General features: G+C 38.6%; 1 protein-coding gene across 3 annotated transcripts in view; it reads left to right on the top strand.

The window, feature by feature from the left end:
- The window catches only part of Mypn (myopalladin), a 91,909-nt gene that overhangs the window by 37,392 nt on the left and 41,456 nt on the right, over nt 1–13,061 (top strand). For all 3 annotated transcript variants that reach the window (XM_047552557.1, XM_047552556.1, XM_047552555.1), the window contains 3 exons: nt 1,988–2,039; nt 5,665–5,779; nt 7,198–7,269. In XM_047552557.1, the coding sequence (XP_047408513.1) occupies nt 2,032–2,039; nt 5,665–5,779; nt 7,198–7,269 (195 nt within the window). In that variant the 5' untranslated portion in view covers nt 1,988–2,031. The remainder of the gene's footprint in view (nt 1–1,987; nt 2,040–5,664; nt 5,780–7,197; nt 7,270–13,061) is intronic.

Genomic DNA, 13,061 nt, shown 5'->3' on the forward strand with positions numbered 1-13,061 from the left:
AAAATGTGTAATATAATAGGTATATGTTACTGGAAAAATAGCAAGAAAGATGGATAGGAGTTATATGTGTATGTGTGTGAGTTGTAGGGTGTGTGTGTGTGTTTGTATGCATTGCCTGTAATTTTCGATAAGGAGGCAGTGAAAACTTTCCTAACCAGGTGACATTTGAATGAAGTCCTGGAGGAAGTGAGAGAGTGAGCTCCAAAGACATTCAAGAGAAAACCATACAAGGCAGAGGAATCAGCAAGTGCGGTGGCCCTGAGTTGAGAGTGTACTAGTCTTAAGGTAGAGATGAGCCAGCATGGCCAGGCTAGAACACCAAGACAAAAAGTAGTATGAGAGCTACTAGGGAGGCTAATGCAGGTGGTTTACAAGATGGACACCAGTCTGGACAAATTGAGGAGATCCTGGCTCAAAAACAAAACAAAACAAAACATATATATACACACATACATACACACGCACACATATATATGAACTGGGAATGTAGCTTGGTGGTAGAGTGCTTGCCCACCGTGTGTGAGATCCTGAGTTCAATTTTTAGCACCACAAAAAGAAAAGAGAGGAAAGGCAGATTTGGGGCTGTGGTATAGCTCAATGGTCAGGCACTTTAGCACGAGTGAAACCGTGGGTTCAATCCCCAGTACTGCCCAAAACAAAACAAAACAAAAAAAGTAATAGAAGATGAAGTCTAAAGTTCAAGATGGGGTTAAGGTGGAGGGAGGTAGATGAGCAGATCACATAAATTCTTGTAGTTTGTTGCAAGAACTTTGGTTTTGGGGCTGGGGAGATAACTTAGTCGGTAGAGTGCTTGCCTTGTAAGCACAAGGCCCTGGGTTCGATCCCTAGCACCCAAAAAAAAAAAGAAAGAAAAAAAAAAGAACTTTGGTTTTATTCTGAGGGAGATGGGAAATTCTGGAGGGTTTTGAGCAGAGAGATGGCATGATCTGACTTAGTTTTTAACAGAGTCACTGGATGCTGATTGAGGATGTACTGCAGGGAATCAAAGGTAAAAGCATGGAGACCAGTTGGGAACCTTGGAAAGGTATTTATCACAGCACCAAACTTAGATGATTAATTTTAGGGAAGAAATCCACCTGTGTTACTTGTGAATCTGCCTAAGTTTTGTTCCTACTCTGTGTCATCCTCTGAGTCTTTTTCTGGGGACCATTCTTCAGCACTCTTTTCACCTGTTATACTTTAGGTACACCTTGGTTTTAGCACTTACATATTGTATTACTATGGCATAAGTGTCTGTTTACCAACTAGAATGCAAGGCCAGGACTGTCTCACTCTTCTTTATTTTTATCTCCAATACCTTGTATAGTACCAAGTACCTAGTGAATATTTGATAAACATTTATTAAATAAGTACATGAGTAGGAATGTGTTATGTTTTTATCCTCAAATTCTCAGAGTATGATGAATACCTCCAGATTTAGCTCTGTTGTATCTTCCTGGAATTCACTATCTTGAGAAGTAAATCCGGGATCAAGGCTCTGCTACCAGTGCTGAGATTGGATTGTTGGGTTTTTTCTTTGTGGCAACAGGACTTCAAACACCCCCACTTCCAAGATGAAGTATGACTTGCTAATATTAGGGCAGGACGGAAGAATATCCACCTACACCTACAATGTCTGGAATCCAATGTAATCCCTCCTTCTAGTCAATCTGTGTAGGCCAGAGTATGAGAATTTCTAACACCAGAGAATGGCTGTAAACCCTGACAGTCCAACTACATCAGGAGGTGTTTTATATACTAAAGCACTTCGAAGTTGAACCAGTTAGCTTGAATGCCAGCATTAACTAGCTATGTGACCTTGAACAATTCCTTCAACTTTTTAGGGTCTGTTTCCTCATTTGTCAGTTTGCATGTTAGTGTAGGGAACCACTGACTTCATTTCTAAGTCTAAGATTCTTCAGATACCTAGAACTGGTTTAAGAAATTATTGTCTTTAAAAGCTCATGTCCTGTTTTTATTTCTCCAGGAGTTTCTTCTTCTGATTCAGAAGGGGACCCTAACAAGGAGGAGATGAATCGGTAATTCTGATTTTTTTATCATATAGACTTAGTATCCTCAGATCTTGAGAAAAGTCCTAATTGGTTACTAGAACTTGAGGACAGAGGCAGATCTGGAGAAGACTTCACTTCTTTTGCTTAAGTCTTGCCTGGCAGATTAATTGAAATAGTCTCAGTATTTAAAATATGAAGTAACGCCTATTATCATACTTATATCTACAGAGTAAAAAACCAATAACCAAAAAAAAAAAAAAAAAAAACCAAAAACCAATAACCAAATAGTTTAAAAAGTTCATGTTTAGACAGTACTATAAGAATACAAAATTTGGTGATCTTAAATTATATATAATATGTTTAACTTTTATATATTATATATAATTTTATATATTTTTATATATACATATCATTTAAAAATATTTACATCATTTATTTAGTGTGTGTAGATGTATAGATGTGTGTATATATATATATATGCATATATGTATATTTGATCTGGACAAGTTATATCCTTTTTGCTAAACAGTTGTACTGAATACTGAACAAATTTGCATCCATTCATTTGTTAGTTTCTGCAGCCACCGACTGAGCACCTCCTACTCTATCCCAGACATTACACTAGATGCAATGGATATTAAGAAAAATCAAGCCAGGCGCAGTGGTGTACATCTGTCATTCCAGCAGCTCGGGAGGCTGAGGCAGGAGGATTGCAAGTTCAAGGCCAGCCTCAGCAAAAGGGAGGCCCTAAGCAACTCAGGGAGACCCTGTCTCAACATAAAATATAAAAAAGGGCTGAGGATGTGGCTCAGTCATTGAGCGCCCCTGGGTTTAATTCCCAGTACAAAAAAAGGAAAAGAAATAGAAAAATCAGATGCTTCCTGCTTTCAAGAAGTTCACAATCTAGTAGAGGGCAATATAGAGGTAGCAAGAAATGAAAACCAACTTATAGATGAGAAGAGCAACATAGTATAATAGTCTATAATGACCATGTGCATGGTGTACAGGACTTGGTACAAAACACTATTTATTGGTTGGGGGTGCAGGGAAAGATCAGGAAAGCTTTCAGAGTTTGTGACCCTAAGCGGAGCCTTTGAAGAACAAGAGGACACCCCAAACAAAGGAAGGAGGGGCATTCCAGCAGAAGTCCTGGGAATAGAAACAAATATAGTAACCATTCCCGAGACTACATGAAATGAACAGAAATATTTGGGAGCCTGGTTGAGGAGATGTAAACTGTCTTACCACTATAGAGGGTAAGCTCCATAAGGGCAAAATTCATGTTTTACTCTTCAAAATCTCTTGCAATAAGAATCTGCTTTCAACTCTGTATGTGTAGGAACCTTCAGGACCAGAATAAAGGCTTCTTCCTTTAACTCACTTCCTTATTATTCTCATGACCTTGGTTCAGTTCCTTTCTGCTGACCTTTGACGTCAACCACTTCCTTAGAGATGCTCCAGTCCTCTTCTCTCTTTTATAGTCTCCAAAATACTACTGATTATTCTCTAGAAGATCATTCTGATTCTATCATTTTCCTGCTCAAAAAAAGATTATTACCCATGGGAATACAAAAATCAAACAAAATCAACAGCATTAAAAAAAAATTTAAAGCAGCTTACATATACATATTCACTTACACACTTCTCCATCTTGGGCTGTCTACTCTGCTAACATCTCAAAACAATGCCCACTTGGGTTCATTTTTGGCTTTTCATGGCGCACTCCTATTTATCCTTCACAACCCAGACTAAATGTTCTCCCTCTTTGGTTTCTGTAATAAATTCCTCTTCTATTACACACTCATCACTCCTTCCTCAAGGTTCCCATAAAAATTTAAAGGTATGAATTTTGATACATTAAATGAATTATGCAAGAAATATTTCATTTATTTATTTACTTTAATTCTACTTGTATTAGTAAAAATTTAACTTCATCAAACATGAAGATGGATATGCAGAAAGCAGAAATAGTCTAAAGTCTTCAAGTTTATATAAATTAAAGGGATTTTTTTTTAAGGTCAAAAGAACCAGCCTTTCACAAGGCTGTGGAGGAAAAATTACTTGGTTTGTGGGGAGGGCAGAAAGGTCTGTGGATCTGGCCAGAGAACCTGGCAAGAGGGAGAACCTAAATGCAGAGGCAAGGTGGAAGGCTCCAGTCTTGCTAAAGACATCAGTACTGAAGCATGTCAGGAAGCAACAACGCTGGACTTATGTAAGAAATATTTCATTTATTTATTTACTTTAATTCTACTTGTATTAGTTAAAATTTAACTTCAGTTTTGTATAACAGAAACCCAAATTAACTATGATTTAAATAAGATAGATAGTTCTCATTTATATAAAAATCAGGAGGATTTGACTGGTAAAATGGCTTCATATTCTCCAAGGTTCCAGTCTGCTTCCAGGTTTCTGCTTCATCTCATGTTAAGGTGCAGCCTTCATTTTCCTAGTTTAAGATAGCAAGGAATAAAGGCCATGCCCACCCCCCTTGTAAGTCATTTTCTTAAATAGCATACTTCACTATCCCTCATATCCCAAGACCAAAAAGAGCCATGTGGCCACACCTAGTTACAATGAAGATTGGGGCATGTAGTCTCTTGGAATAGCCATGTAAGGAAATCAGGGGTTTTATTATTGCAGAAGAAAACCAATGCTTTAGAGACAATGAAAGGCTTTGCATCACCATATAATTCTGCTTCTTAGCCCCCATCCTGCCTGGTTAGGATCTGTCATTATTGGGTGTTTCTTTCCCCTTCCACAGTTGTTCAAAGATTCTGGTGATATATATTGAGCAGTGTGAGAGCCAGCCCATTCTAAACATCTGGCATGAATTATGTAACTCCCTATGGAGTAAGAATTATTATTCTCCTATTTTAGAGTTGGTGAAGCTGAGACAGAGAGAGGTAATATTCAGACCAAAGACAGGGAAGCCCTCTGTCAATAGTTAACTCTCTCTGTGGGTCACAGGTGAGAGGCCCATGTGCTGGATCTCAGTGGCCCTCTAAATCCAGTGTTGTCGCTTCCTGACATGCTTCAGTACTGATGTCTTTAGCAAGACTGGAGCCTTCCACCTTGCCTCTGCATTTAGGTTCTCCCTCTTGCCAGGTTCTCTGGCCAGATCCACAGACCTCTCTGCCCTCCCCACAAACCAAATAATCTTTCCTCCACAGTCTTGTCAAAAATACTTCCTTGTTCTTGTGACCTTAAAAAAAATCCCTTCAATTTATGTAAACTCAAAGACTTTAGACTATTTCTGCTTTCTGCCATGTCACAATCCCAGACGTAACAATATACAAAGTTTATCCTCTTACTTGAAAGTGGAGGAGAAAAAATACAGAGAACAACAACAAAACAAATCTAAACAATATAACCTCTACACAGGCTTCTGTCGCATCTTAGATCTCAGGTTTGACTCCCTGACTACACTGAAAGCAAGTAACCCAAGGGCAGTGGTGGCATATCTATTTTCATGTTTGCATTTCCTAACAAACTGTACAGAAAGGAAACTCAGTAATCACTTATAGAATATTGTCAAACGAAGATTTGTATTACATCCAACTGTAAGGAGTGATGGCATTATTAGTTTTGCTGAAAGACTTTCCACACACATTTATAGTTCTGATTTATAATCTATTTTTTAATAATTTCTCAGAATCCAGAAGTCAAATGAGGTGTCATTACCTCCTACTACCTCTGCCGCCATTCCTCCAGCAGTGCCCCAAGCCCAGCATTTGGTGGCCCAGCCCAGAGTGTCAACCATCCAGCAGGTATAAGAATCTAGGTGAAATACAAGTACCACAGACTGTGATGGACATGCACTGTGACCACGATCATCATGTGTAGCATGATCATACTCTCCTTTGTTGCATCTAGTCCTCACAATAATCACTTTGGGGGTTGGTGGTATAGCTCAGAGGTAGATCACTTACCACTGTAGATTTGTTATATTATCTATCCATGCACAATCAAAGTCCTGGGTTCAACTTCCAGCACTGCAAAAAAATTTAATTTAATTTAATTTAAAAATAAATTCAATTAAAAAAATAAAGTTACATGATAATTAATTTGTACTTCCCATGTATGGGATCAGTGGTTCCTATTGCTTTGTGAACTTCTTATCTTGCTTCATGGGCAAATATTAAAGGAAAAGAAACTCTTTATGAGTTCGTTTCTGACATTCCAGCTTTATAAAGAGGACTGATTACATATATAGTGAGCTGCCAGCTCTCAGACTGGCCCAGGACAAATGTAAAACTTAGTTTCATGGAGATGCAAGGAATTCTATTTTCTGAGCAAGCAGGTAGGAAATTATTTTTTAGAAAACAATAAAAGGCTCTCTCTTTTGAATTAATTTAAAAAAAATAATGTATGCTTGTAGCCAGGCATGGTGGCACACACCTGTATTCCAGTAACTTGGGAAACTGAGCCACCAGCGTTACCAATTCAAGACCAGCCTCAGCAACATAGTGAGACCCTGTCTCAAAATAAGTCATAAAAAGGGCTAGGGGCTTTGCTCAGTGGTAATGTGCCCTGGGTTCAATCCCCAGGATTGTAATAACAATAATATTATTAACAGCAACAACAATAATAAAATGCTTATTGCAAAAACATTCCAAAAGTAAGAGGTATATTAAATAAAAACTTTGGCCAAATTTCTATCTCTATGCACCTTCTTCTCAGAAGTACCTCTTATTAGTAGTTTCTAGCAGATAGTTCCAGGCATTTTCTATGCATATATAAGAATAAATATGTATGTGTATACTTTAAGACATATAAAATCATACTCCCTAAATATATTTGTAAGATAATATAGATATATTTGTTGATCTATGATAAATATATTTAAATATGTTATCTACAACCTTTTTGTGAAAAAAATTCAGAATCTCTCCACTAACCCATTTAGTAATGCAGAGGGATTTAATGGGACCTCCTCAGGAGGTTAGGTCCAATTACCCATATCCACGCGAAGGGGCTGGGGGAGGGAGGACAAGCCCATATGTTACAGCTGACATGAGCTAAAAAGAAGTGCAGTCAATTCAGATGAAAATCTGAAGTTTATGAATCATAAACTTCATAAGACATGGGATTAATTTTACACCTCAAATTCTGTAGATTTGTTGTATTATCTCTTCATGTAATGACTTTAGTGACCATGACTCTGTTGTTTGTTCCCTTCTAACAGTGTCAGAGTCCTACCAACTATTTGCAAGGATTGGATGGAAAACCTATCATTGCAGCTCCCGTGTTTACAAAGGTAATCAAAATATGGCTTCCTTCGGTCCTGGCTTTAGAGGCACCGCAGCATCCAAACAAAGTTATATGATACAAGATTTTATCTCAGGATTTTGGTGCCTTATAAGTACAATATAAGCCTTAGGATTTTTCGGTTTGAGGTAGTTGTCCAAATACCATTTCAAGTCCTAGATTTCTAATTTCAGTTTTTACACTGATTTTTGATGGTGGTAACAGCCACACCTAAAGATCAGGTGATAAGACTCTAGCCACTTACTACTCTAGAGGTTTCTCTGGACTTTCAAAAGAATCTGGTTGCATGTACCTGTTTTTGTGCTCAAGGAGATGAAGTTAAATGCTCTTGGGAGGTTTAACAGAAAACCTCACTCAAGGACAAAGAGCTTTCTCTTTCTGTCCCCTGGTATCAGCTATTGTGGTGTCATCACATTCTGAGTCACACAGTCTTTGTATTTAGAACTGGAAAGTTCAGTCAGGCACTTTCATTTACAAATGAAAAAACCTAGCGAAGGCCAGAGAGATTAAGCGATTTGGCCAATGTCACAGGACTAGTTAGTGGCAGAATGAGGATCAGAAACAAGTTTTCCCACTTCTCTCCATGGTATAGTACTTTCCCTTATATTACAGACTGTTTATATGTTGCCCAAGACAGTAAGTTCAAACTAAAAGAGTTGACTCACATTGCGTTTTGTTAGTTTTATGAAGACCAAATGAGTGGACTCGATGCTTGGATTTATGTTTATTGTTTGTATGAACACCCAACTTAGGCCCCAAAAGATTTTTATCCTCTAAGAAATATGCTTGGGTTTTACAGAAGAGATTATCAATTGTGGTTAATTCTGTTCTCCAAGGGTCCGTTTGTAGTGTTTGGAGACAGTTTGGGTTGTTACAATTGGAGGGAGCCTACTAAACATTCTATACTGAGTAGGATGACAACCCCAACAATAAAGAATTATCCAGCCCCAAATATCAGTCATGCTGAAGATGAGAAATCCAATTTCAAGCAAAACGGTGAAAATGGTCTCTTCCAACAAGTAATAATGCTTAAAAGAGCTAAATTCACAACTTGGACAGAAGTATTCATTTCAAGGAAATTCTGATATATCAGATCAGCTTATCCAAGATGGTTTTCCAAAATTCATCACGAAGTCTAGCTGTGATTACCTATTATCTGTATCAGGCACATCTTCTTAGGTTTAACAAGATGCCTCTAAATTTCAGGCTGATTTCCTGTAATCTGTCCCTGGGGTTTCAGTTTTATAATTTTCAAAAACTTGAAATAGGAAAGTCATGTATTGTGACTGATGGATACAAGACTTTAAGGAGGAATTAAAGGAGGACCTTTGTGGGGGTGGGGGTGGGGTAGTGGGAGCCCACGTGAAATATAACCAACAGAACTTTTTCTTGTCATCTGTTATTGCCACTGCTAAGTCATCTAGTCTTACAATACAGCGTAAGTGTCACAAAAATCAGGACACTTATTTTAATTTGTCATGTCCATTTGTCACACCTTAGAGACAGTGCTGACACTTCAAGGCAGCTAAACCACCAAGGAGTTCATGCCTAGTCCCAGTAAAGTCTTCTCTCTTCTGTTCTGCAACACCATCTGCCTTGCTTGACACCAGAGAGGTGTCCTTAACTCCACTCAATTTCAAATCTTAGGTGCCCTGGTTCCAGGCATTCATATCACCCAGAGCACATGTGTCTGATACATTTATCACAGATAAAGTTGTTTACTTTTCTCTCTTTCTCAATCACCTTGAAAGCTCTCTGTAATGAATAGATAGGAGTTCATAAAGTAATAATAGGTCCAAAGCTATTTTTATTATTTTAACAAGTCTGATAGGAGCCTTTAACATTAATTCTTCACACTTCATTTTCACAGGTTGACGAGAACATCAGGTTTAGTTGCTTTAATGTGGTGACTGATTGCCTCCTGATTAGATGCTCCGATTGGCAGATACATATGCCTTTAATGAATAAAGTGGGAAAATGAATAAATCATTAGATAAGTCATTTGTCAGGTAAAATCTCTGAATGCATTAGCTCCATGGTGGGAAAATGGTCCTTAGTACCCAGACCTAAACTCTGGGAAGGCTTTCTCCGCCCTCTGGACTTGTGATTTTGCCTCCATAAATGGGATGAGGATTGTACAGACGTAGGGCACTAGGGTAGGCTGCGGCTCAAATTCCAGAGAGACTTATCAGCCACAGTGTGCTTGCGTTAGTTTCCGTCAGCCAGGGCAAGATTGAGGTCATAGTTACTGCCAGTGTCTTTAGCAAATTTCTGAGTCAGAACTACCAAAGATGGTTTTGCGTGGCCATGAGCAATGATAACAGATCATTTGCATATGATTGTTCGGGTTATGCCTGCTCTATTTATTTCTTTAGGGACTTCTGGCACTCCTGTCCTTGTGACTCACTTTCTATACAGTCCAACAAAGCACTTCTTTGCCAGTTATGGCAAGAAGCCATGTTTTGTTTTCAATCAATGATTAGAAAGCAGAGTTTTATTTAACCCCTTTGACTGTGGAGAATTACTTTTTTAAACAAGGTTAAAATGAAAAGGTGAGTCGCCCAGAAAAACGGTGGTAGAGTTTAAGAGAAGACAATGAAGTTCCATATACTTGTTCACTGATCTACTTATAAAGGATTTCTATGTTTTTTGTTTGCGGTGCTGGGGATCAAACCAAGGGCCTCATACTGGGCAAGTGGTGTACCACTGAGCTATATCCCCAGCCCTCTTATGTTTTTAAATGCTTTTGATTGTGGAAAGAGCTAGACTACCCTTCATTCTCTATGCAGTATCAAAAATATTTTCACTCTGCTCAAGTGGGGGACAGGACTCACTTCTTGAGTGAGGAGGGAGGGAGGTGATCACATTAGAATCTTGCTCCTGTCACTCCTCCCACTCGACAGCAGCTGCTCTGGCAGGCTTTTGGTGCTGCAGCGGCCCTGGCTCCAGCTACTTCAGCAGTAATTTGAAGAGTGCAAGGGGGCAGGGGAAGTGAGAATTTGAAGAGCACTTCATTATATAATAGCAGAGGCAGGAAACCCTGAAATCATGGGGCCAGTAGTTGGATCCAGATTTCTGAAGATTTCATGGGTTCTTCTCCCTAGCCCATCAATCCCAGCGAATTTACTGCTCAAATGTTGCACAGGCACCTGTGACAATCAGGGAGGAAAGGACCTTCAATAAGTTTTTTAATATGAAAAAAATGCTCTGATCCAACTCCAACCTAAAGCACTGTACACATACACTTGCATCATATCCCAAGGTGCAAAAATATTGACTGGGTTTAAAAACAAATAAAATGATAAAATGAACTTCGTAACTGACATCTTTTAATCAATAAAGGAGATGCTCTTTCTCAAGGAGGTCCCTAAAATTATATTTGTGGGAGGAGATCTATCAAGTAGGGACTATATCTTTTCAACTCACATTTATAGTATCTGGCACCATGCTTGGCACAAAGCAGGCACATTGGAATATTTATTCTGTGGTATATAACTTCCATTTCAGTTAAGAAAGAATTCTTTTTTTCAACATTTTATGGCTTTAGAGCAGAGCGGGGGGAAATTCAATGTCAAGTGACCATGCTTCTCAGGGTTTTGTGTTGTTAAGTCATTTGGAAGAATGTTCTCCCAAATGATCAGTATGGTGATGACACACAATCCAGAGTAGAACTTTGGACACTGTTTACCTTAGACAGTTGTAGACCTTTGGTTTTAGAGCCTTTAGTCCAGATCCATAATTTTTAGTAAAGATTAACTTAATCTTTCCTGGTTAGTGACCATTTTATTTGTCTTACTCATCCTTAGTGAGGTTAATATGAATATGACTAAGCATGTACACATCATATGCTTTATTCTGTTTCCTGTTACTATAAGGAAATACCTGAGACTGGGTACTTTATGAGAGAAAAAGGGTATTTTCACAGTTCTGTAGGTTCAAGGGCATGGCACTGACATCAGGTTGGTTCTGGTAAAGTCCTCATGGTGGATAGTATCACAATGATGAAGAATGCCTTTGAGAGGGAGAGAACCCATGGCAAGACAAGAAATCAGAGCAAAGGGAGGGGCTGGTAATGACCTCCCATTAGGCCCCACCTCTTAAATGTCCCACCACCTCTTAACAACACCACACTGGGGACCAACCTTCCAACAAATGTACCTTTATGGGAGCACTTGAACCATACCCAAACCACATCATCATTTCATTAGGAATAGCCTAAGACCCACTACTGTGATGAACATAGTATCAGTTATGCTGTTTCCTAATGGTATAGACTTATACCATTAGGAAACTTATAAACAATATGACCAACTCCTTTTTTTTTTGGTACCAGGGATTGAACCAAGGGTGCTTAACCACTGAGCCACATACCCAGCCCTTTTTTATATTCGATTTAGAGACAGGGTCTCACTGAGTTGCTCAGGGCCTCACTCAGTTGCTGAGGCTGGCTTTGAAATCACGATCCTCCTGCCTCAGCCTCCTGACCTGCTGGGATTACAGGTGTGCACCAAGGCACCCAACCCAGCTCCTTCTTATGAGACTTTGTAGAAAGAACAATTTTCAGCAATAACACTATCACTGTCCTTATAATTGTGATTTTCATTGGCTTTCTCTAAGTGACTTCTAAGAAGACCCTTGGCATCTTCTTTAGTGAGTATTGATTCATACTGGAATGAAATTCTACCTCCTATTATAGACATTAGTGGATTTGTTCCATACACTGTACCTCAAAGGTATCTTGGCTGGACTCTCAAATAGGACATAGGTCTTAGTTTCCAGTGTCAAATGAATAATAGCAACCAACCAGTGCTGGTCTAAATCATAAACAACATAATTCATCAAGGAAGTTCTTTTGCAAGCAAGGCTTTAGTATATCCTCTGTGGATTGAGACTTAGCCTACATATCTGAACTGCAAGTCATGTTGAACATATAAATTAACCTCATTTTGCTCACATCAATTTTATGAATGTGTCATATTTCTTTTATTTAATCCCTTCTGGCACCATCTCTTGTGGGGGGAGATGGTTGTGGAGGGGTGGTTTTCTAATTTGTTTGCCTCAAAGGAATAAAAAATCCATTATGTATGGATTCTAGAGAAACTTCTGATACTGCTAAAACTTTCTACAGACCCCAAGGCTGCCATTTTAGCACAGAATTTGCTCAGAGGTCAGGGTGAAGGACAGGTTTGCCAGGAGCAACCAAGACTCATTGATACTTCCAGTATTCCATTCTTGTCACTGAATGTAGTTTGAGGTAGACAAAGAATAACCAGATTTTAAATAAAATAGTTTTTTACTAATTCAGAAACCACTCTGTGCTAATTCCACCATTAATTACTTCAACAAGTCAATTTAGGGTTGTGGGGGGAAGAAACATAACATTAACCTTGAACTACAGTGCCCCCTGGCTGTCACAACATCAACTTACATACACCCCTGAGGTAAAAGTACAGTTAAAGCCTCGTAGTTATCCCCACCCCTGCAGTCCTTAGACAAATGCTATAAATGTGAAAGTCCGTGCACAAAATATTCTAAGTTGTTCGGACAAAAGCTGAAAAAAAAATCACGAATTATTTTTAAGGAAGAAGGAACAGACTTTCCCTTTCTCTTTTGCAAAAGCCAGTATTTCCTAAATGCAGGTTCAAAAATCATAATAAAAGAAAGCCTTGCAGCATTTGTTACTTACAGAGTTTGTGGAGCAAGTTAAATCATAATATTTCCATATTTACAGTCTTTAGGCCAAAATGAAAAATAAAAATATGCTCTCACATATGCCAAAGA

This window comes from Sciurus carolinensis, chromosome 5 (assembly GCF_902686445.1).
Source record: "Sciurus carolinensis chromosome 5, mSciCar1.2, whole genome shotgun sequence".
NCBI lineage: Eukaryota > Metazoa > Chordata > Mammalia > Rodentia > Sciuridae > Sciurus > Sciurus carolinensis.